We start from the raw sequence: 25560 nt of genomic DNA, 5'->3' as shown, positions 1-25560 counted from the left end.
CTGCCAGTTTCATTCCTGTGAGAACTGAAAAGCATGTCAGTTTCCAGGATGAGTGGAGGATGGCACGAAATATTAGCGTTCAATTGCAAAGACATTGCTCTGTGCTTGGTCTACACGTAAAAGTTGTATTGGCATAGTTACATTGGTCAGGGTTGTGAATTGCCAGGGTAGATGCAACTATGCAGATGGAAGACTGCTTCTGTTAACATAACTAACGGTGTTCGGGGAGGTGCAGTTACTACACCAACAGAAAAAACCTCTGTCAGTGTAGGCTGTGTCTATACTAGAGGCGATGCTGGCATAGCAGTGGTGACATAGGTTGTGTAGAATAGACAACCTTAGAGTTGCAATTTGTAGTTCAACCTGTTGAGGAGCTGGGATTTTTAACACTAGTGTTACTGTCCTGTTTTGTAGGGCTGACAGATTTTCAATATCAGACTTAAAAAAAAAAAAAAAAAAAAAGAGGTTAGTTAACTGTACGTGTCTCATAGAAAATTGGTGGCAATGTCTTTTAAAAATACTAGCTAGCTGAATATTACTTTTGAGCCTCTAATCTCGTGGCTGATCTAGTTGTGGCTCCAGAGTGTATTTCATCATCATCTTCTTCCTCTTCATCATCATCATCTTCATCATCATCTTCTTCCTGTTCTTTCATTTCCTCTTCAGCAGCAGATGCCAACTTCCGACGTTTTCTTTCCGGCTCCAGTATTTCTGTCCACGACAAATTTTACATGTGTTATAATTTCATGACAGGCCCTTCAAAAGGATATAGACACTTAGTTTAGAAAAGGCATTTAAAATAGGACTTGTAGTAAAATAAGCAATTTTCCGTTTCCTTCATCCTTCAACACTTTTAATTCACACTTGTTTGACTTAATCTCTCAAACACATTCTCAATAGTTTACTTTGGGAGTTCACAGCCAGAATTCATACAGAATTCATGGGGGTTTATAGAAGCATCTGGGATGTACCAATTCTGACATGAGATTACAGCAATTTACATAATATTTACACTAGCTGTAACCCAATGATTTTTTCCCAATGAAAGGAAAACACAATAAAGCTGATCTTGTTACAATTTAATGCGTACCTAGGCACAGTAAACTCTTCAGTCTATTAAGAGTAGCACAATTTCATGTCTTACCAGTTTCCTCTGATGGAATCACAGAACATCTGGGCTTTCTTCCTCTTCGACGCACAGTCATCTCTGCTTTTCCCGCCTCAGCCTCCTGCGGTAATGAAATGAAAGCAAACAGGATTAATGATATGTGAGAAAGTGGGCCATTTTTCAGTATACTGCTTAGAGGCTTTCTGTAAAAATGCTTGCACTTACATTTGCTGTTTCGTTCTTATTAGACGTGTCTTTAGCTAAAAAGAAGAAACACTGTAAGAACTCTACTCAAATGTAAAAAATTGAACTTCAAATCCCTTTACTAAATCAATCTTTTTAAAAAAGAAGAAGTTTCCAAACTCAGTTTGTTGGCTTTTTATAAACATTACCAAAGTAGACGGAAACACATTTAAAGGCTCTTTTTCCAGCAGGGATGCCAACCAAATGGAAACAAAAGGCAGGCTTTTTTTTTGTTTTTGAAAAGAGAGATGGCCTATTCATTAACAATATTCAGGTCTTTAAAATTAAGATTTTTAGGTCACATGACACTATTTACTGCATTTATTGATTTAAAATGAGTTGTTAATGACATTCCACTTTAATGAAAAAGCAAAGTTATTTAACTATTTCAATTGCTATCTAACAGATGAGGATGACAGCAACAGAAAAGGACAGAGTTTTAGGGTCTGACTGCAACTCTTGCATGACTCAAAAGGGACTATTCATGTAAAGGTAGACTGGGTCCTTCATTTAATACTCCTGAAGGACTGTGGTGCATGTTTTAAAAATGCATATACAATCTCCACCATGCAAACTATCCTAAGAAGCAGCTCCCAGGCCTGAAAGGGAAACTATATATGTGCTGTCACTGTAGTGGGTGCTTACAACCTCTAACTTTGGCCTGCCCAACTCTGTGTTGGAACAAAGTCTACTCCATCCCTAGGAGAGAATTTTGCCATCTGGCACCATCTGCATAATGGTACAGACAGAAATCCCTCATAACAGAAAGGAGGCTCATGACAAAAGTAAATTATTGTTTTTTTCGCCCACCTACAGAACTACTAGCTCTCTCTGCTATCTGCAAGGCATGAGAAAATCCTACTCCCAAGCCTCAACTTTGCCAGTTTGGTTCGACAAAGCTTGATCATCCTATTAGTCCATCTGCTTATCTGTCATAGCATATATAGAAAGGACATTATCCATCCATATTATTAGATTGTATGAGCAGAAACATATACTAAAACTATAAACACACATTTAAGTGCGTTGGAGTTAAGTCAATACATTTAATAAAAAAGCTCAAATTGTGAATGAAATTTATTATTAACATTCAAAGACCTGCATAATTATATTTAATATAGATATACAACAAAAACCTATGACAGTAGGCCTTTAAGAACATAAGAATGGCCATACTGGGTCAGACCAAAGGTCCATCGAGCCCAGTATCCTGTCTACCGACAGTGACCAATGCCAGGTGTTCCAGAGGGAGTGAACCTAACAGCTAATGATCAAGTGATCTCTCTCCTGCCATCCATTCCATCTCTGACAAACAGAGGCTAGGGACACCATTCCTTACCATCCTGGTAATACCATTAAGAACTTAACCTCATGAATTTATCTAGTTCTTTTCAACCCTGTTATAGTCTAGCCTTCACAACTTCCCAAGCAAGGAGTTCCACAGGTTGATCTGCGTCGTGTGAAGAATTTCCTTAAATCTGCCTGCCAAATAATTTATTGTGGCCCTAGTTCTTATATTATTGGAAACAAGTAAAATTTTCTCTTATTCACTTCTCTCCACATAATCATGATTTTATATACCTCTATATATTCCCCCTTAGTCTCTTCTTTTCCAAGCTGAAAAGTCCTAGCATCTTTAATCTCTCTTCATATGGGACCGATTCCAAACTGCTAATTATTTTAGTTGGCCTTCTCTGAACCTTTTCTAATGCCAGTATATCTTTTTTGAGATGAAGAGACCACATCTGTACGCAGTATTCAAGATGTGGGCATAACCGTAGATTTATATAAGGGCAATATTCTGTGTCTTATTCTGTATCCTTTTTAATGATTCCTAATATCCTGTTTGCTTTTTTGACTGCTGTTGCACACTGTGTGGACGTCTTCAGAGAACTATCCACAATGACTCAAGATCTCTTTCCTGATTAGTTGTAGCTAAATTACCCTCCATCATATTGTATGTATACAATATACCTTGCAAAATAAACCTAATGAATAATAAAATGTGAACATAGTTCATTCATTTTGCTGTGTTAAACTATGAATACATTAACATTTCAGTACATTTTGTAAAATCTTACAAAACACAGATGTGTTGAAAAGTACCCCACAAGATAGTACTTTTTCTTTAAAATACAGAGTGGTAGAATCATAGGACTGGAAGGGACCTCCAGAGGTCATCTAGTCCATATAGTATAGATACTCCAGCTCTGCTATAAAGCTTCAATAAAAGTATATAAACAAATTCTGCCCTGAACCTGTATAATAATCCAAAAAAATTCTTGATCCAGTAACAATCATGATAGTAATTGGTGCAAAACAGTTTCAGTTATAAATCCAGTATCATGTGCTCATAACTTTCTGAAAAATTCTTGTGACATTTTCCATGCTTAAAGTTTTGCCCAATGAAGATTATTTTTGGGAGGGTTGTGGGAAATTTGAATCAACTGTTTCTCTCCCTCTCTCTCGTTATGCAGAAAAGTCCCCCAAGCCCTATTTCCTATTGTGAACACTAAGTCTCTTCCCACAATGAACCCCCATGCAGATTGCCATTTTTAAGCCAGACTTTGAGGTTTCAAACATAGCATGGAACTAGCCTCACTGAAGTGTAATGCCTTGGTCAGGTTTGAAAAAAACCTGTTTTTATTTAATAGCTATATACATTTGAAAATACTACTTGGGCTATGGGAAGTAGTAAAAACAAAAATCACTTCATAAAAATTCTCCTTGGCTGTGAAGCCTACAAAAAACTAGAGAGTCGTCAGGCTCCTGGTTTGCTGAGACAACAGCCTATCATGCTGACCAATACCGTCCCATTGTTGCTTTTTATACCTCCCTTGGTCTATCTGTATCCACCTTTTGATCCCATTTCCACAGAAAGTGAAGTTACCCTATCTTTTCTCAGCTATGGACTTATTTTTCTATCTTTATTTTAACCTCCTTACCTTATTATTTGCAATTTTGGTATCTGATTCATGGAAAGAGATGGAAGCAAAAGAGGGAAACTGATCACTAGCAGTTGAGAGTCAGTTTTACTATAGCAGCCACTACTTCTGTGTTTTGCCCTGTGCTCCCCAACACAGTGCATATAGCATAACAATGTTTTCTGTCGTGTATCAGTCCTTACTTAACACCAGGAGCAGCACTGTTGAAATAAGTCCTACCAGGATCAAAAGAGAATAACCTAATTGCTATCTTACTATTCTATATAAAACTCATGTAAGGGAGGGACATCATGTTTCTACCAATTCATTTACTTAGTTTCATAGAGAGGAGAGACTCTTGAATGCAGAGGCAAAGCTTAGGAAGGACACTTTAGAACCGTCTGGAAGGTAAGCTTTTATAGGTCTCCCCCTTCTCTTTCCTGTTGATCTATTAAGGTAGATGGATAATTTACTTGCTTACCTGTTTGAGAAAACTTTCCTCTAGTAGCAAGAATTGGAGACTGTTGAACCTAAAATTAAAAAAAGCCCCAAACATTTCTTAAAATAGAACTAGATAAACCTAGCAAGCACTGAGATTTACTTCTATAGATATAAAAACATGTTTCCAAAACCGGAAACAATAGAAAAGTCTGATTGACATGCGGAACATTTTATATCTAATTTCTTGTAGTGACACTGGTCTGCATTTATTCCATGCATGACTGGACAACAGAGTTTAGAACAATTTATTTGTTGGGTTAGTCCATGGACAAATCAAATTATATCAATGATTGAAACATGCATTTTACACCTTGGAATGCTACTGCTTACCAAACACTTACTGAAAACAACCAAGATCACAAAAGTTTCTGAAAACAAACTTTGCACAGTCAAGGCAATTTAACAGTATGTCATGATACGTAGGAAAGGAAGGTGTAGTACAGCAATTTTATGTAAATCTACATTACTACAGAAACTCACAAAATCACTACAGCCACAAGTTAGTGTTCACTCTGGATAGAGGAAAAACTGCATAACTACAATCTGCTATAAGAATACAAAAAGAGTTGCTTTCACCACTGGATTTAAGAGTCTGCAATAAGGAATCTAAAGTTCCCTTTGAAGTGTGCATTTATCCCCAGTAGCATTAATGGATCAGAAGCTATCTCCCCTTTCTTATCTCCAGCCACTAAGGCTTCACATTATAGGGACACTATTTCTGATGGAGGGTAGATCCAGCTCCTTCTGGACCCAATATATGTTGATTGATAAATATGCCAATGTGAGTCACCACACAAAGACGCAGGACATTCCCTTATAAGGGACTGTTAGAAATTGTCAGCTAACAAAAAAAGTTGAGTGGGATTAGAGCTAGATGAAGAACAGTAATTCTGTTTCACGGAAGATTTCCAAATTTGTTTTCATTCTGATTCAGAATGAAAACAAAACGATGCTCAGCAAAACAAATCCAAAAAGGGCTTTATTGAAAAATTGCTTTTGAACAATTCTGCCAGGCAGGTTGAAGGGGATTTGGGAGCCTAGAAACCTTGGCTGAGCAGGGAGCCTCAAAGCTCAGGAGCTGGGTTCTCAGGTTCTTCAGCAACCTGCTTGTCGGGTTGCTAAGAAGCCAGGAAGATTGGGATTTTGGTTTTACATGGATCCTGGGCCGACTGGCTCCTTAGACTGCCTGACTCCTGTGGACCATTTCAAATTCCATGACTTAGCATTTACCTTTGGAAAAATGCTGAGCCAGAAAATTTCCAAATCAGCTACACTTGAGGTAAAAGTTCTGATTCAACATCACACCACACTATAATTTGACTGGACTGTACTGAGCAAAAATGCTTTCAACAGAACAGGTATCCTCTTTGGCAGCTGTTGCATGTGTTAGAATATTAATAAAATAGACAGCAAAGACTCTTAGAAGTTAGAGGGTTACCTAGGGAGCTCTTAATTTACTATTCACATATATCTGTCTTCTGAGTAGCCCTATTAGCTTAAATACAAACTGAAATCCCCCATACTGAAACTCCCAACAACATATAGGGATCACACAACCAGCTTTTTTACTAGATCATCTCCTCTACATATATGAGGCAAGTGATACTTAGATGCACTGAGCTCACTGCTGGAACTAATAGGGTGGGAAAGGAAGCAAAACTGTAAGTCTTTTCCTCCTTTCCCAATACTTAGGCCAAAATGACCCCACCATAGGTTATAACAGCATACAAATGTCTGCAATCAAGATTGGAGTTGGTGTGTAAAATTATATGTAAAAAGGTTTATATTTTTACTGCTGCTACAATTTTTGAAAGAGAATTTACATAAAATCATAGAATATCAGGATTGGAAGGGACCTCAAGAGGTCATCTAGTCTAACGCCCTGTTCAAAGCAGGACTAATCCCCAACTAAATCATCCCATCAACATTTACAATGCTGGATTAAAAAAAGTACTGCTAGACTGCTGGACACTACTACTGAGTTCCAATTGGTTAGAATATCTTTTTGCTCACAGAAATCAATTATTATATTGGATTATATTTTCTCAACCATACACTCAACCATTAATTTCTAGTTTATATATTTATTGATTTGTTTTTTACATGTAAATTACATAAAAATATAGTTTTAAATGACCAAAATGTGTACACATTAGAATCGCATCATAGGTGCATTTAACATATGCGATTTTAACTATACGCGCTCAGCAAAACAAAACAAAAAAAGAAAAAAACAACAATTTAAATACTGTACCTGCAGTGCGGGCGATTCCGCCCGCCATTCCACTCAATGAATGTTTGACTATATGCGATTTTTGCCTTACGTGCTGACTTCAGAACCTAACCCCCGCGTAAGATGCGACTCCCCTGTATCCAAATAAAATATTCAGACACTTACATTCCCAGTGTTTATGTCAGCTTCTGAATCCACCCCTGAAGAAAAAAAAAAAAAGTAGATTCAGAAAAATCATTGTTAACATTTTCATATTTTCCATGAAGGTATCACATAGTACTTACTACTCCGTACTGCTTCAAGAGGGTGTTTACGAGGCCTTCCTCTTTTCCGCTTAACTATTACAGGTTGATTTTCCTAAGAAAAGGGGAGAAACCGGCTTTAGTTACTGTAACATCAGGTTTTAAATTAGTGCAGGTATTCATTCAAACAGTGGAAATAATAAGAATGACTATACTATCCTGGCTTTAAGGGAAATCTGAGACCTTTTCTAGTACAAAGTATCTTTCCAATGACATACAGAACAGCCTTCAAATCATAATAGCCAAAAAGTCTGCAGTCAAAAAGCTGAGCCATTCAGATGATCAAAATAAGATTTTTATTTCTATTATTTAAAGACATATGTCCTGAGTAAGAATCGCTGCAGATGTAACTTATACTATACCACTAGTTGGGGTCTACATATTTCAAGGCTTTGGTAAAGAATGCAATCTTTTACCTCAAGGTCATTGGCTTGAATCTAGCCCAGGCTGTAAATAACAAAAATCATCTGATTGCTGTATTGTAGCCTCTGTGAAATAAGTTAGTGGGTGTCAGTCTAATTTTTACTGGACAGATGGCCAGATCCCAAAAACCACCACCGCAACTGGCACCTCATTGGCAGTTCCACGAGAGAGACCAAAGACTGAGGACCTGATCCAAAGCTCACTGAAGCCAAAGATAGTCTTTCCTCTTATTTCAGTGGACTTTGGATCAAGCTGTGAATGAGGAAGGAAACCTACTTCTCTCTCAGTTCTAGGGTATGTCTACATTGCAGCTGAGAGTGTGAATGGAGCTTGTACAGATGTACCCATGCTAGCTATAGTCTAGCTACCTCGCTAAAAGGAAAAGAGGATGCTGCAGTGCAAGCTTCATAAGCCCACTTGACATTTTTGGGTACATACTTGCTAATGCAGCCCACACAAGCCCACGCTGCAGTTTTCCTCACTTTTCCTTTTAGCAAGTTAGCTAGAGTACAGACAGCACAGATATGTCTACAGAAGCTGCAATTCACATCTCCAGCTGCAATACAGATGTACTCTTAGGCTACATCTATACCACAAGCTAGAGGTGTGATACCCAGCTTGTGCATGCATACGTGCACTAGTCTGATGAGAGCTAATGCAAATATAAATAGTTGTCTTGCTGCTACACTACTATTTATACTCAGGCTAGCATAAATGTACGCATATGAGTTCAGAATCACACCTTTAACTCATAATCTAGACATAGCTTTAGAGATGCTTCTTCCAGTTTTGGGTTTTGATACAATAGGAGTATTCTAAGTAAATCTGCACTGTCACTACCTGTGCTGTGTCTAGGTAGTGACTGCAGTCTCCAGGACAATCAGTCAATGCACCTTTCACACACAGTAAATTAACTTACATTTCTAAGCCACATACCTTGCAGACAGAAAACTATTTTAAATTTTTTTGTGGTACAATTTTTCATACCCCTCTGTTTGTAAAGCCAGGCTGCTTCCTTAATTAACATAAATTCAACTATTTCTCTCTCTGAAGAGGAAAAATACAAATATATTTAAACTTCTGAAAATTGCCTACAATAGCTTTTCCACATATCAATATGGCAAGATTTTGTGCCCTGATACCAGGGCTAGAAATAGAGTCCTTATACCATTGGAAAGGGATAGTTCTTGGCTTTTAACAATAAATAGCAACAATTACTGTGATTTATAGTTTTGAAGAGTCATGAGATATCAGATCTCAAACCTGTAAGTGGTTCAGAATTTACTTTTGTATATCTTTCAGGCCACTGTAGTTTGGAGGGAGAAATTCAACCTTTGCAAGGCTGGGGTCTGGGAAGTAAAGAAAAATGCTGTGCCAGATTGTGTTTTAAAAAAATCACCTGTGGCTGTTTTGTTTTTTGGGAGTAATCTTGGCAGAAATTGATTAATTGGGAGGAATGCAAATGAAGTGGTCAAAGTTGCAGGTTAAATGCAATTTGTTACACATACAGCACCAGCACATACCATGTCTCTCTTCAGATTACTCTCTTATAAAAATAAAACATCATACAAGTGATATGACTTTCCTGCATTTTTTACTCTGGTTGATGACAGAACTACTCATGGCTTATATTCTGGACTGGACATTATGGCCTGGCTATTTAATTAGTCACTCTACAATGCTCCAGGTGATCAAATCATTGTTTTCTTTTATGGCTGAGGTGAAATCAATATTGTAGTTTTATTGCTGCAGTCAAAGTAAAAGAAAATGTAATTTTGTCTTAACGCTAAACTTTCAAATGGCAATGAATTAAGATGGATAAGACTACTTGCCTCTACAGAACTTAAATTACACTCCAGACTCTGCTTTGCTTTTTCACAAGTGTCCTGCTTGCTGGTTAACTCATCTGCACAAAATACAAAGTCAAAGACACAACTTTACTGCATAGCTTCGCTTTAGAAACAAAAAAAATTGGCCACAGTCTCTGTACTGCTCAAAACTACTTTATGTGCCTGAGGGTACTATAAACTGAATGTCAGTACAAATACTATTAATAAATCAGATAATATTTGTCTTACAATTTTTGCTGTATTATGTTGTTTAGGCTGCTTCATTAGACAAGTGGGAATTACTGTACTGGGTTTTGGATTTTAAAGTAATGGAATTCCAAAGTTTGAGAGGGTTACACATATTATTATAACAAGAACCACAAAGTCAAGTTATTTAATGATACTATTATTAATTTTTTTCCCTCGACACCCACCAACCAGAAAGCTAGGGAGGTGAGCTGAATAGGTGGTTAATTGCAAAACAAACTCAGATTTGTCAGTGGGTTTGTTGGTATTGAGAATTGAAGCCATTAAACAGATCAATCCTGTGTTAGTGTCTTGGCATCATGCAAAGGAAGGTAGATGAGGAAGTCAAAGCCAACATTAATTCATAGGACACTATATAATTCTTTGTTTTTAGTACAATGTATAAAATTAATTAATAGGGCTAAGTCACCCACAGTCAGTGCAATTTATACACTTTGCTCCTACAGGCAGTTGACTGGAAGGGGGAGTTTCTCTCTGGGAGAGCAGGTTGTGGTTCTGTCAAGGAAAGGCAGCTCTAATTTATGGCCAGAGCTACACAGAGCCTCACTGGTGAAGTGTCCTGAACCTCCCACCTCTCTGGCAAACTGCCCATTTTCTGACTCCAGGTCATGTAATGGAGCAGAAGCAGTGGCTGGCTTACATTCCTGTGCGCCTTCTCTGGACAGGCCTTCCAGGGGCCTCGAATCAACTCCTTGGGAATTTCAAAAGCCAACCAAGTGTTTTTCAATGGCTACTACACTTAACATTTTTATAGACAAAACAGTATTAATGGAGAAGATAAGCAAATATTTAATTATGAAATAAAGATTCTCATTGTGTTATCTCAAATATATATATTCTAATTAAAAAAATTAACTGTGTACAGTTTCAGTAAATTGCCTTGAACTTATATTTACATTACCTTTTTCTTCCACAGTACTTGAAAGAGGTGCATGTTTCCTAATGATTTCTTTGGATACCTCAGCTACATCTCCAGAGGTCACATCCTTAATTATTTTGAAAAAATAATAAAGAGTATTTTATTACAACTATAATGTCACTCCCAGCTACTCTTAAAAAATATGAATGTAAATGCAGGGCCCCATAGCCCAGGGCCCTGCAGCCCCTAAAGCCCCTGTGTTCCAGAGGCAGAGAAGAGGAACTTGTGCAATGCTCCCTTGTAAAGTCAGCCAAATGACATTAAAAGGGAGCATTGCACAACTTTAAACGAGTACGTTCCCTAATGGAGCAGCAATGTAACTTTGAAACAACGTTAAGCAGGAAGACAGTAAATGAGGAGTTACTGTACCAAGCAGCGGGATTATCTGGTTACACAGAATATACTCAGACACACTCAGATGATGGCTATTTTTCCATCAAATGTAGGGGGAAGAAAAAATAACCTGGTATATTCCCAACTGGATTATACAAATTTCACAGTAACCAGGTGTTGTTCAGCTCTGTGACATTTTTTGATTATGAAAAATAGCTACTGGTTTCCCCTTCAAGGTCCTCCACAGCCATACATGCAAGGGAGACAGGAGCCTATTCCCATTAAAACCTCAAAAGCAGGGGATTGGGGCAACCAATGGAGAATGAGGTGCTCAAAGGAGAGTTTAGAAGGAGTGTTTTCTTCAGGGGGAGAAGTTGAGATAGCCTGGACTATGAATGGGGCTGTAGAAGAGGCTGGCACAGCCTATGAGAGTTGTTGCGTAGGAGGAAGATTTTAGGGGGCAGTGAGCCTGGAACACGCTTCACCAAGCCGTCCCTCTCCAGTCACCCCACAATCGTGCCCCAATCCTCTTTCAGCCTTTGTATCCTGCTCATTTTCAGCTCCTGCCCAATCTCTGTCCCTGCTCCCCATTCTAACCCACTGTTTTGTTGCTCCCTTTCAGTATTCCCCCATTCTGCTCCTTCCCCCTCATTTCCTCACATCTCTGCCTGCAATATATAGCACTAGCCTCCTCCTCTTCCCCCAGTTCCAGAGACCCAAGCTGGCAGGGCACCAACAGAGGGAGCAGAGAGAGGAGAAGCAGAATCTTTGGTAGCAGCAGCCTGCAATGGTTGAGAGGGAACTGGTGTTGCATGCCTGCTGTCCAGCCAAATGTACAAGATTCTGCTGCAGGCAGATTATACGGAAATGAAGGAAGGTGCGAAGAGCTGCCAAAAGTGTGAATGTCCCATCTGATGTGTGACACTTAGCAGCCTCATAACTTTGGAAGAGTACAAAATTGAGGCTTGAACAGTTTGAATCTTTTCATGGTAACATTTAACAGTTAAAATGTTATTGTAAGAATTTACAGTTACTGTAATTATGAAAATCACCCCCCAAATCAAAACATATATATCTACGGCATCAGACACGAAAATTTTCTCAATATCTTTTTGACTACAACAGTGAAAATGGACAAAAATACCTTGATATCTTTTATTTTGGAGCACTGACTCTGATTGTTTCCTTTTCTCAAATCCTGAGTAATCAGATAATCATCTGTAAAACAGTTTAAATGTTTAACTGAAATGCGCCTGTCTATGCTTATGAGAGCCTGATCCTCTTCTCATTTACACCTGTTTTGCATCAGCCAAGTTGTCCCACAAAAATGTAAATCGGGGGGGGGGGGGGGGGGGATCAAGTCCTTTCTCTTTGAACGAGCAAATACATGAAACAATGAAAAGAGACTTTCAGTTCTATATTACTCATCATAGTTTTTTTTAAAAAGCATTACAAACAACCTCAATTTCATAGCTGTGGCACACTAAATTAAACATAGACCTCAGTTGCATTCCAACCAGATTAAATAGCAAAACTGCTTTACATGCTATATGTTTGCATTCAATATATTTATAAATTAATCATTTTGAAAAATTCATTTGTTCTCTGGAGCAACAGAAGAAAAGCAGTCATCAAGAGAGGAAGTAAAAATTTCCATTAGTCCAATATCATTCACATATTTTTACTCTTCTACTATCATTAATATGTAATGTGTATAAAATAATGATGGTTAAGAGGTGCAATATTATCTTCTTTTTGTAAAACTCTTCAGTGGTAATTGAAGCAGTGCTTAATCAATATTACCGAGGGCAGATCACAGTCATAGATTCTGACAGTAGATGCTAGGACTGAACAGGTGAAACATTTTGGGGGGGGATATTATTAGAGTGGAGCTCCTTTTCCCTCTTTGCCCCCACGCCACTTCACCTCCCAGATCAAGCTCCATTGCCCTGTCCATCAGGGCTTGAATTGGAAAAAAAAGGGATATTCTCCCAAGCTTTACCAACAAGCTAAGCTCCACCTACTTCAGATGCCAAAATGAGACACCATTCGCAGTAGATTTAGTGATGTTCAAAATATGATCGTGTGTGTTCTGCTGGGATCCTCAGGCTTCCATGAGTTGGTTCCCTCTCAGTACGATTCACCTACATTTATGGGTACTGCTGGACTCGTCTCTCCCTTGGAGGAAATGGGGATTTCTTGCTGGACTCTATGGGAGTGGCTGCCCTTTGATGAGGATGCGATACCTCCCTTGGCTCTGTTCCTCCCCTCTGGCCTTTCAGCTCCACTGGTCAGATTGGGGAGAAAAAGGCAGTGGTACTCTCCTATGCGTCATCCACTCATAACACCAAAATGAAATGCCACTCAGATTATGCAGGTCTTCCTAATACATCCCTCTGCTTTCTTAACTGCTTTTAACAACAGTGAAATAGGTAATAATGTTGACATTTAACATCTGAGTTAACAGTCCACGGAGATGAAAAGGAGCGATGCCCACTTGTCAGAGTAATTGTTTTTGACTCTCTGCAAACTCAAGCAGACAGTACTGCAGGGGTCACATGCATGTTTTCAAGGTTATCTTCTCAACCATAAGGGCTATTGACTTTTTTATTTAAATTAAAAACAGCTATTGGAGAACAACAAAAAAAATACAGTATACTCCTGTTTATCTGTAACTCTATTATCCGAACGTCTGCACTGAGGAAGATGAGCCCCCAGTTCCAGGGAATGCTACAAGCTGATGAATGACTTCTGCAGCAGCACAGGGAGCCCCCTGTAGCGCTGCTGTCATGGGAGCGAGTGGGACCATGATAACGGAGCTGCAGAGGGCTCCCTGCGCTGCCACAGGGCCAGTGACACCCAATTCCCGCAGATGCTATGTGCAAGGAAGGCTGCGGTTCTGGCTGGACAAAACAAAGTCCTGGCTGGGTGTGTCTCCTCCTGCAAGGATCGGGTGCCTCTAACCTGCCTCTGCTACTCCCTAATGAGACAGTTCATCAATGATCAGTGCCAGGTATGCCCACAAATTTCTTGGAATCAAATCAACCTCTGAAGGTAGAGACTAGGACTGGAAATCAAGCCTGAGCCTAATGCATGGCTGTGCAGAGCACTAGCATCAAGTTACCCGACTGGCCCATGAGCCATTATTACATACACAAATTTGAACACAAAAGTATAAAAAACTTAAGATTTATGAAGATAAATGTGTGTGTCTGCGGTTGTTTCAGCTACCTGATTCACCTTCTCGAGTAGGCGATTGGTTTTTTTCCATTCCTGGCATGCTGCTTACTTTTTCCTGATCAGGTATTTCTTTCTGTAATTAAGAAGTGGGAGTATGTCAGATTTATCACATGAGAGAACAAAAAAAAGGCAATCCTGTTCCCAGGCAGTGGTAGTTCAAAAGTATCTGTATATGTGCCAACTTCATGTTCCATTTAGAATGTTGGTCAGAAAACCCAAGGTACAATGGTTATGTATGTTTTGCTTCCATCTGTAAAAGCTGAATATAATAAGCATGCTTACCTCTTCATCTTTTACTTCAATCTGGATATTTGCTGCTTCTGTCATATCTATGGTATTTGAAGTTTCCTGTGCTGAAACACACAAGTATAAATATATAAATGATCAAGTCCATAGTATACACTGCACATATTGGATATAAAATGCTCAGAGAAAAGGGAGTAGTAAGTGTAGCTCTGAAGAGTGTTTATGCACTGTATGTTGCATCTTGCCTGAAGCTGGACTGTGTAGAGCAGAATTCAATATTTAAATCTCCATTCTGAAGTTACACTGTGATTGATTTCCCTCAGTCCAATTCCCAGTGGACACAGTACATCTGTTGGCAGTCCCAGGGGACACGTCTAGTGATTGGGCACGGAGACTGAACTATCCTACTAATGATAATCCCTCCAAATCAGGGTTCTATGGCACTGTGAATAAGCTTGCACTGCAGCTGCATTTACTACCCGTTCTGTGAATATACAGAGGACTTCACTCTGCAGAGATATCAGAGAAGTGCCTTTTATGATCACTAACATTCACATACACGAAGGAAAATAAAGGGCACATTCAGACTTATTTTTGTCTCTATTCTAGCAGTAACAAAAATGTAGAGGAAAGGCAAGGCTTTTTTTTTTTTTCTGGTGTTCGGTCTTTCATCTATATGTTCTTCCCCTGTATTTTTAAAAAAGCAAGAGTATGTAAAGATTAATTCTTATGACCAAAAGAGTATGTTTGACCTTAATTTGACCATAAATTAACAGTTGTACAATATGCTTGTGCGTGAGATTTTTCATTACAGGCTGCCATTGTACTGTAGAAGTTACAGTGGATAACCCAACAGAAGCTTTGCCTTCAAGTGAAGCTGAATTTGATTTCTCTGACCCAATGTGAATGGTCACTAGTACCATTGATGCATCATGGGAGGGAACTAAACAAAAGAAGGGGGCAGGGAGGTGAAACATTGAGCTATTTGGGTGTGCAGGGAATTCTTATCACTTGTGCGCCAATGCAATACATGGGAATGAAAATAGGTTTGTAAAATCTTCTTAGCTTTATTAAGCACACTGCTGTTGTACTGTTCCTGCTTTATTTTGGGGGATTTGCATGCATAAAAGATTTGTGAATTCAAAGAATTACCCAACATCAGTATACCACTACGGTAATTCATGATGAAACTTCCTGAAAATTCAGGCCTAACTTTTTTGGGTTCAAAATGTCCAATAGTAAAAACAACTGAAATATCTATCTGACCAGATAATTCAGTAATATCTCTGAAGAGAAAAATGAGGGTAGGACAGTGATTATTGAGCCATTCTGATGCATCTGAGTGTTGAAAGTTATAAAGAAATAAACGGTGTATATTAGTCTGAACTACTGGTCCCAAATGGGATCATACAATCACCCTTTGCTGGTATATCCCAAAGTCAAAAATTAAAAATAAAGTCATGGTTTAGTAATTCCATGGTGAAACAATCAGTAAGAGAAATATATTTCACAAACACATTTAGCATGGAATTCCGCTTTTTGTTTAGCTATGTGTGTATACAGTAGAGTGGCGTGGAAAATGGAAATTCCATTTTGAGGAGGATTTCAAGATTTTGAAAATTTGTTTTTGTTCTAACTCAGAACAAACCCCTAAAATATTGAAATTCTCCATGAAAGAAAATTCCATAAAAAAAATTGATTTTGGTCAATTGAAACTTTTATTTCAACTCTGACTTAAATTATAATATACAATACAAAATAAAAAAAAAAAGTGAAGCAAAAAGGAAATTTTTTTGTCCCAGAAAGACTGAAACACTCTCTCCCACCCATTTTTTCTTTGAAAGGAATTTTTGGCAAAACTGACGCTTTTCAATTTTCACGGAACTACACTTTCCAACTGAAAATGGTTCTGTCAGTGTTCTAATCAACCAGCTCTGTTGTACAGTATACAAGAATATACTTACTTACCTGTTTCTTTACCTGTAGTTACTGGAGATTTAGATTTCCTTTCTTTGCAGCTACACTCATCTCTTTGTGTGTCAGAGTTTTCCACCTAAGCGTAAATTACAATTGCAAAGTTAATACACTTATTTTATTCACTGAAGTTATGAAGGCTGAAAGAGGAGAAAGTTTTCCCCAATTGCTACTCTCAAAGTAGAATATGCAGTAGAAGGAAAGAACTGAATGAACACAAACAAGTTTGTTCTTAGAGCTCCAACACCAATAATACCACAGAACAGCAACATGATGGAAGAACAGTCTAGCTCTGTTATAACTATTAGTATTTCCAGAATTTCTACTTACCATATTTTTAAATGAGGGCTTTCCTTCAAGCTTCAATTAAAACATATTTTTATATGTTTTGAAAAGGATGTAATAGGATGGACTACATATTAATCTGCATTAATGGGACGGCACACAGCTATGTGCAGATGCTAAATTTATAAATAGCAGTTTTAGGATGACCAGAAATGCAGTAAATCACCATCATAACACCATCAATAACTGGGAAATAATTCTCACAGAAAGAAAGAATCATTCTCTAGCAATAGCTCAGACAGGTAAATGCTTAGTGATTCTAAAATTTTTAAGTACATTATAGATTATTAATTTTTATACTTTAATAAATTATTTTGTCATCTGGGTTAACAGCTTTGGGTTATAAAGTATGTGCCTTTAATACCCTATGGCATTTTACATCTGCAATCTTTTCAACTACACCCTATTATATTTATCAACCTACAAATCCTTGTATGATCACAACGGATAGTATGTAACAGAAAGCCTGGCCTTCTTAAAATTTCAATTATCATCGCCATTTTTCCTCTCAGGAAATTGAATGAAATTTCTCATTTCAGTCTGTCAATACTGGTCCTGAAATGGCCAGACTGTTGCAGAGTAACGTAACAAAACCTCTTTGCTAAAAAACTCAATGTGCTTGCATCCGCAATGCTCTCAACACCTATCAGGTTAAGATCACAGGTTCAGAGATAAGAACCAAGCTCTGGATGGTGAAGTCAAGAAAGGAAGAGCTGAGGTACTCTATGCACACTTATGTGGCAAATGGATAAATAGCAATTTTGCATCAATTTGCATAGCTGCATAACCTCATTATACACAGACCTTCTATATACTAGAAATAATGTTTCCCTTTAGATTTTGGCATGCAATTTTGTCATAGCCATGTTGGTCCCAGGATATTAGAGACACAAGATGGAGGAGGCTGAACTTCTGTTGAAGCTGGTCCAATAAAAGGTATTTTCTCACCTACCCCGTCTCTCTTACTTCCCTTCAGAGACTGCTCAGTATAAATCCAAAACGTAAAATAAAGTAAATGTAACAAGAGCTTACATCTATAGGGTCTTTCTTCAAAGAAGCATTCTTCAGTGGCAAATCTGTTAAAATAAAACAAAATACTGATTTTATGGAAAACAAAAAGCTCAGCGAAAGCTTTTTGTTGCCTCATGATGTATCCAAAAAAGTTCCAGAATATGTAAAGTTCGTACTATGTAATGCAATGGGTTTAAAAAAAAAGAATAAAAAAAGTTGATTTCTAAAGGGTAAGGTAGTTTAAAATCACTAGTGTTTTATGGCTAAAGATAATTTAGATATTCATGGGTGAAATTCTGGCCCTTTTGAAATCAATGGTGCACTGCTATTTACTTCAGTCGGATTAGGATCTCACGCCATATATTTAAAATCACAAAGCTGGATCATGGGATGGTACATAACAAATGCTGGAGCATCAGGCTCAGTAGGGGAACCTAAGCTCACATGATTCCAGTAGCAAGAGCCAAGTATGTCACTTCTGTAATCTACTAAAAAGAGAGAGAAAAGCATCGTTTAGCAGTCAGAGCACAAGGCTTGTGTGCTAATTCTGGATCAGATAAAGCTCACTTTGTGCTCTTGTACAAGTCACTGACCCTCTTTGCTTCCTGACAGGGAACTATTGGAGCTGCTAGGGTCTAAAGTATTTTTGAAAATCTGGCCATTTTGTACGGATGTGTAAATGAGAGCTGAAATCTTTTTGAAAGCGGTTACCATCTGTAGGTGCTAAGCACTTTTGAAAATCCGGTCCCTGAAGCACTGACTTCATATTTTCTTATTAAAGGTTTAACGCAACTAAAAGCATTCCATGCAGTTTAAGTTTCCTATCCTACATTTAGGATACAAGAGCCAGTATCCAGCATAATTTAAATGATCCATGGTGGCAATATTGTTAATCTATTTAAAAGTATTCCACATAGTCAAACTTTTTACTGTTACACCCTTAGATTGCAAAATGGTATCTTTCAATTTTTAAAAGCACTGTCAATTGAAGAGTTAGATCCTAGCCACTCAAACAGCAAAGATATGTTTACATTCCTTGGAATCTTGGACTACTAAACTACTGTGTCTGCTGTTCATACTCAACAGTGACAGAATACACATTTGTCTTTTAAACAACTTCCTTTTACGTATGTTGAACTATACCAAACACAGCAAAGAGATTATTTAAAAAAAATTTCAACCCAGCACAACACAGCATTAAAATCTTGAATGTGTGTCATATCTAACATGATTTACACAACAAAGGGATTCTTTTGTGAAACATTTTACATTATGAAAGATTACTTTAGCCAGTTCAGTCCACACATTTTAAACTAAGTATTGTGCATCTGGATGACTGAGTAACTAAGTGCTTTGAAGTGCATGTTAAAAAGTACAGCAATCTCAAAGGACAAATTAGCATGGTATCCTGAGACCAAAATTAGTAATAGTAGTAAGAAAGAACAAAAGAAAAATCAGTCCTCTGAAGATAATACCCTGCAGCCAATATTCACGGTTTAAAAACCTTTTGTATAAATGCATATCTGAGCAATACCTATTTCCTTACATGCATTTATGAAGCAAAAGTTTTTAACATTTTTAAAGCTGTCTGTATGAATTTGATCCCCTAAAGAATAAATCTACAATTACTTTTATACCTAATGTCATGTCACCAGGAATTTGCAGATCTTGTAATCTAGAACATTACAGGTATACAAAAAAATTAAGCACTGCATGAGTGGCAATCACCCAGTGTCCACCGTGACCTTGCCATCTACGTAGTACTGGTCAAAACCTTCAAAACTGGTCAAAACCATGATTGCATTTTTTATATTAACCAGCACCACATAATCAGACTTCCGTACACACTTGTGAAGCATTCCATTTCTCCCTTGATCATTTATTAAAAAGTATTTTATTTTCAAAACAAACAATTTAAAAGAATTTAGGATCAGCAGAATAAAAACATTTCCTGGACAGATCAAATGTCACACGAGGGCTGATGATGATTTTTCAAAATAAGTAAAAAAAAATAAAAAATAAAAAATATTGTACACAAGAAAGGGACCTGGATTCCTAATTTCCTTCTAACTCTCCAAGGAGGCAGACTTCTGTCCTATGAGGAGTCTGACTTTGACAGAGATCTGCATAGCTATAGTGGGAATGCCCCTGCAGAGTTCCTGGCAGGATTGGGACTCTTAGGCCTGATACATGTTAATAATTACAGCTATTTTTATTCTGTTTTTGAGGAGGGGCTTTTTTTGGGGGCGGGGAGGGGGAGTAAGTGGTAGAAGAACACAAATAGAAGCAGAAAAAAATTCAACTATACAAGTAGGTTAGCTGCAGGCTTATCAAAGGCTCTGCCATGTTACTCAACACAACAGAAGCAGATTGATATTAAAGTCTATATCTATCTATCTACTTACCTATATTAAGAATTGACTTAAACCCCCATATTCTATTTTAGGTAAACCTACCTCTCTGCCCTCCTTGTCAAGGTTATCCTTCCGGTACATCACGTAGAAGCACAGAATCACAGGGTTAGAAGGAACTGCAAAGGTTATCTAGTCTAACCCACAGCCAACTCACCTGAATCCTAATTGTGCCTAAGGGTTCAGCTGGCTTCAAAATCAACATGGGGGGGGGGGGGGAGGGGATACCTGTATACCCAGCTGTAACACATTACTGACTCTAGGCCTTCAATGCTAAACTATTTGGGGAAGGGACTGTGTCTTTAATTTCCTTGGACAGTGCCATGCACACCTAGTGTTATCCCTGTTATCTTTTGTAATTCAGCTTAGTCTTGTTATCTAGTTGTTGCACTAACTGAAGACGATCTCTGTGTCTAAGTCATGTGGCAAATGTCCTTACAAAATTACCTGGAGCACAAACTCCATCAAGAAGACAGGAAAAATATATAAAAAAAATTCTAATCAGTACTGTTCTTTTTCAGCCTTATAGGCAAAACAAAACAATAACTGCAATAAATATTTAAAAATAATACTTGGAGAAGGAATTAAGTGAGTGCAGAAACATTTGCAGTGGAAGAAATTTCTAACAGGTTACATAGTCCTAAAAATAACTGGGCCTTTAACTCGAGAAAATACAATTTTCCCATCATTCAACTTATAAATGCTCTTCAAACTATGGGACATGGATATGAACTTACTATCTTCTGGCTAGCAAGGAAGACACATGAAATCTTCCTCTGAAGCCAGTACTAACAAGACACTCTTACTCAGCCATAAAAGAAATGCAATTACTAGTACCATCTCTGCAAAGGACTTGTTAAAATACTAAAAACAAGGACATTCTAAGTTTAGTCCTACATCCCTATGGGAAGGTTGCTGTATTTTACCTGAATACTGACAACATTATGAGAACATTAACAGTTTGTAATGTGCTTGCAATTAGAAATCTTCCATAGAGGCCAACATGGGCAATAAGGGGATGGAAATGAGAGTTAGAAAAACTACCTCTGAGATTGCTGTCTCAAGCAATTAATAGTAGCATTTGAAGATTTATGAAGCAAATTTCTAATGTATTACTGCAGCACTTTGATGCTCTGATTTAACCTTTTAGAAAGGCTATTTCCATTCAATACAAATTCATAGGATAGGTCACTTTTGTTATGTTACAATAGCATGTTTCCAACCCCCAACCCAACATATTTATTTTATTCCATTGAAAAGTGTGGCTCAGAGCTGGCCACCAAATGATATGGCAATACAGTTACCTGAGTGTGAATTAATTGGAGAGTTGGGGGGGAAACTAAGCCTAAGCCAGAATCAGTTCCCCCCTTAACTCTCCAATTAATTCACACCCAGGAGTTTTCACTAACTGCTCCTCTTGGGGTCTGCTTTACTGAACCATTCTAGTTTCATAATAAAAGTGCGTTTTCTTGGCCCTTCCAGGTTCAAATCATTCCTCGCTTAGTTGGCAGGATTCTCTGCAGCCACACTTCAAGAGACTGCAATTCTTCCCCAACCAAGCTGTGCAGGTTCCTCCACAGTCTTCCTTCTAGGGCCTTAGCCTAAATTCTGACTAGTTTCCCCAACTTGCCACAATCCTTGCTCTACTACCAGAGCCTTCCTGCTCCTCATGTCCCGTCCAGTAAGTAAACAGATAGCCTATGCAGCCCAGCTTATAGGAGATGCTGCGTCATGTGACCCTTGATCACCTGACTTCATCACAGGGCAAAGCTTGGGGCCTTTAACCCCCTGTGATATTACTTTTTTTTTTTTTTAATTTATTTATTAACTTAAATTGCTTTTCCTTGGGTATTACTTCTAAAGATTATGTTAAGATGATTGACATAAGGCAGTTTTAGGATGACTAGTTTTTCTGATTCTGATCCCAAAAAAAAAAATAAAATAAAAAATAAGTGGAAAGACTTCAAATGGGCTTCAGTGGCCTTTGGTTCAAGCTCTCTATGCATAGTCTAAATTAAAACTTATCTGTGTAGGAATTAGTAGATAAGTACTTAAACTCCCAAATATGAAAATGTAAACCACTGTCGTCATAAAAATGTAGAGACGCATAACTAAGTACAGAAATAACCAATCTTATAATCTAGTTCAGAGGTTGGCAACCCTTCAGAAGTGGTGTGCCGAGTCTTCATTCATTCCCTCTAATTTAAGGTTTCGTGTGCCAGTAATACATTTTAACTTTCTTACAGGTCTCTTTCTATAAGTCTATAATATATAACTAAACTACTGTTGTATGTAAAGTAAATAAGGTTTTTTAAATGTTTAAGAAGCTTCATTTAAAATTACATTAAAATGCAGAGTCCCCCGGACCGGTGGCCAGGACCTGGGCAGTGTGAGTGCCACTGAAAATCAGCTCGCGTGTGCCATAGTTTGCCTACCCCTCATCTAGTTTGTCCAGTTGCAGAACACAGGCCATAGGACTTCCCTGAATTAATTCCTATTTGAAGTAGAGCATATCTCTTTCAAATTAAGACTGGTTTTTCTAAAGTGCCAGAGATGGAGACTCCACCGCAAGCCCTAGTAAATTGTTCCAAAGGCTAATTATCTTAAACGTTACACATCTACACCTTATTTCCAGCTTCAACTTCCAATCATTCCCATAAATACTTCTGTCTGCTAGACTGAAAGGTTCATTATCAAATTTTTGTTTCCAGTGTAGGTATCAGACTAATCATCTTTTTGTTAAGCTAAACAGAGTATGACACTAAGGCATGTTTTCCAATCCTTTAATCATTCTTGTGGTTCTTCTCTAAACCCACTCCTATTTGTCAATATCCTTCTTGAACTGTGGACCTGAGAACTGGACAAAATATTTCAGTACTGGTTGCACCAGTACCAAACAGACGTACTAAGCCACAACAAAATAAATCTACCTTTTAGATACTCTTCAATATGAGGTTCCTCATGCAGTTCTTCCCTTGTTGGACTTCTAGACTTTTGTGGCTAAAAACAGCATACAAAGGAAACAAAATACTTCAGGTCTATGGGGGAAAAAAAAACCTGTCTCGTATCCATAGTAACAGGTATCACTGTATAGCCTCAGCAAAGCAGTCGAGAGAGCTTTGAATTACAAAATTTTAAACAGATTTTCAATCAAATATTGATACATCATATTAGTTTAGTAGTGGGGATTAGCAGTATTATATAACCAAAAAGTACAGCACCATTAGTTCTACTTAACTGTTATATCTGCCACAGAAACAATGGATTATTGTAATGTAGAGATCTCAAGAGAAATCACTTGAAATCCAGATGCAGTTTCGAGGGATTATTCTCCCTGTATGTGAAGTTCTCTGAAGGTTCTTTAGTATAAATCTAGATTAGTGGTGTATTCCATCTACAAGTCCTTCTAAAGTAGTTATCACCAGAGTGTGTAGCTGTTGTGGTAATAAAAATATCTTCCTTAGACAGTCAATTTTTCCAGTCTTCCCTGGATTTCTCTTGAAACAACTGATTTTGCAGCTCAGCACAAAAATGTGGAGCTGAGAAAATGAACATCAATAGCAGCTGTTTATTTCAAAATACCTAACTAATGGATATTAAGGATTACAAAATGTATGTATGCATAAGTATGTTCAGAAGAACTATATCATAATAAGCATATTCACATTCTATTTAAATAGTAATAAATATAAAAAAGGAAATTTCAACTTAAGATTGTGCACAACTACACAGGAGAGAATGTTATTGCTATTTTCAAAATACCTCTTTAGTTTTCAAGTTCGTTTTCAGTTCCAGTTCTTCAGCCAAGATTGGTAAAGTTTCTTTTTTGCCTGATGAAATATAAGTAGATTAACAATTATTTTATTAATTTGTATAGAACTGCAATAGGACTGCTGTTCCCCAGGAACATCATATAAACATGAGGCATGTGAGGTAGCTACCCCAGTGATGAAATGAATTAATCATTTTGAAAATAATCTGTCCCCCACAAAATAAAGTTCACTCTCCCATCCACTTTTTTACATTTTGATGGGAGAGTTGCGGTAGAGAACATTGGATCCCAGGTTTCTCTCAACTTAATTTTGATGCTTGATTTCAAAAATTACGGAAAGTATTCAATATTTTAAATACTGTTAGTAATATCAGACTTTATTATGTAAAAATCTAAACAGACCACTAAAACCGTATGAGTCAATAGATAGCTCAGGAGTTGCACTAAGGGACATAAATCAAGATTTTATTTTAATTTTTTTTTAAAAAGGTGTCTAAAGTTAAGAGTTTAAGTCCATAATTAGGCATCCAAATAAATGACCAGCTTTTCAGAGAGGCTAAATATGCAATAGCTCCAACTAATATAATGATTGTCTTTTTGTAAGATCCTGAAGAGTCTCCCCCCTCCCTACTCGACACACTCTTCAAATGGGAGCCACAGGGTGCTACCACACCTCTGAAAATCAGGTCAATTAATTACATATCTAAATATGGATTCTGAAGTCTTCAGGAACTCATTTTTGAAAATCGTATTAACCAAAAGTCATTACCATCTGAAGGCTGCTTGATGATCTATGTGAAATGACTCACTGGTTGCAGTCCATCAAATAAAATGAGTACAACTGGAATCCATGTAGGCTGTTTCAGTGGAGAACAAAAATTGAATAGGAAGATTGGACTACCCAGTATTGCCCAGAGGAGACAGGGTTGAGGAAGATTTGCAGGGCAATGAGTGGTAGTTTGCATTGTCATGGCCCATGCTTGTCCCTATTCTATACACAGTGAACTTCAGTCTTCAGGTTTGTCAATTTGACATATTTTCTGGAAACTAAATTTGTCTTACAATGTTTAATGTATTTCTTCTATCTTTATTACTGAGAAAACCTGAGAGAAGAAGAAAGCATTTATAAAAGGAAAATTACTTGACCAGTATTTTCTGTTTCCTTTACTATTAATGAAGATATACTATATCTGAGAGCTTTCTTTCTTTTACAGCCCAATGTCTTCTGAGTCTGCAATTAAGTAACTCTGATGCTGGCAGTTCATGTTGAGGTCCCCGTGTCTCAACTGACCACTGACAAATACATAGCTGGAATCACATGTGTGTTACCATTGTTAAAAGTAGTATGAAATATAAGAATGTGTTGAGACTTTATTGAACGCTTGTCAGTTGCTGCATGCATTAATTTCATTCATAACATCTGTAATCCCATATTGAAGGTAATATTTGAGCAGTTGTATTGTGAGCCTCTGTGACTGT

The 25560-nt window shown here is 37.6% G+C and overlaps 1 protein-coding gene across 8 annotated transcripts in view; it reads right to left on the bottom strand.

Annotated features, from left to right (window-relative positions):
* BOD1L1 (biorientation of chromosomes in cell division 1 like 1) overlaps nucleotides 1–25560 on the bottom strand; it is a 50718-nt gene that overhangs the window by 5947 nt on the left and 19211 nt on the right. For 2 of the 8 annotated variants that reach the window (XM_032776195.2, XM_032776197.2), the window contains 15 exons: nucleotides 24072–24139; nucleotides 23240–23309; nucleotides 17920–17963; nucleotides 16537–16621; nucleotides 14605–14675; nucleotides 14314–14395; nucleotides 12227–12300; nucleotides 10732–10816; nucleotides 9567–9640; nucleotides 7294–7366; nucleotides 7175–7209; nucleotides 4757–4805; nucleotides 1334–1368; nucleotides 1145–1229; nucleotides 540–711 (listed from right to left, as the gene is read on the bottom strand). In XM_032776195.2, the coding sequence (XP_032632086.2) occupies nucleotides 540–711; nucleotides 1145–1229; nucleotides 1334–1368; nucleotides 4757–4805; nucleotides 7175–7209; nucleotides 7294–7366; nucleotides 9567–9640; nucleotides 10732–10816; nucleotides 12227–12300; nucleotides 14314–14395; nucleotides 14605–14675; nucleotides 16537–16621; nucleotides 17920–17963; nucleotides 23240–23309; nucleotides 24072–24139 (1102 nt within the window). Of the gene's footprint in view, nucleotides 1–525; nucleotides 712–1144; nucleotides 1230–1333; nucleotides 1369–4756; nucleotides 4806–7174; nucleotides 7210–7293; nucleotides 7367–9566; nucleotides 9641–10731; nucleotides 10817–12226; nucleotides 12301–14313; nucleotides 14396–14604; nucleotides 14676–16536; nucleotides 16622–17919; nucleotides 17964–23239; nucleotides 23310–24071; nucleotides 24140–24850; nucleotides 24939–25560 lie in introns of those variants that run through there. The other 6 variants (XM_032776196.2, XM_032776198.2, XR_004373137.2 and 3 more) reach the window with 6 other exon arrangements.

The sequence above is a fragment of the Chelonoidis abingdonii genome, chromosome 5, assembly GCF_003597395.2.
Source record: "Chelonoidis abingdonii isolate Lonesome George chromosome 5, CheloAbing_2.0, whole genome shotgun sequence".
NCBI lineage: Eukaryota > Metazoa > Chordata > Testudines > Testudinidae > Chelonoidis > Chelonoidis abingdonii.
This window is presented reverse-complemented; position numbering and strand designations above follow the sequence as displayed.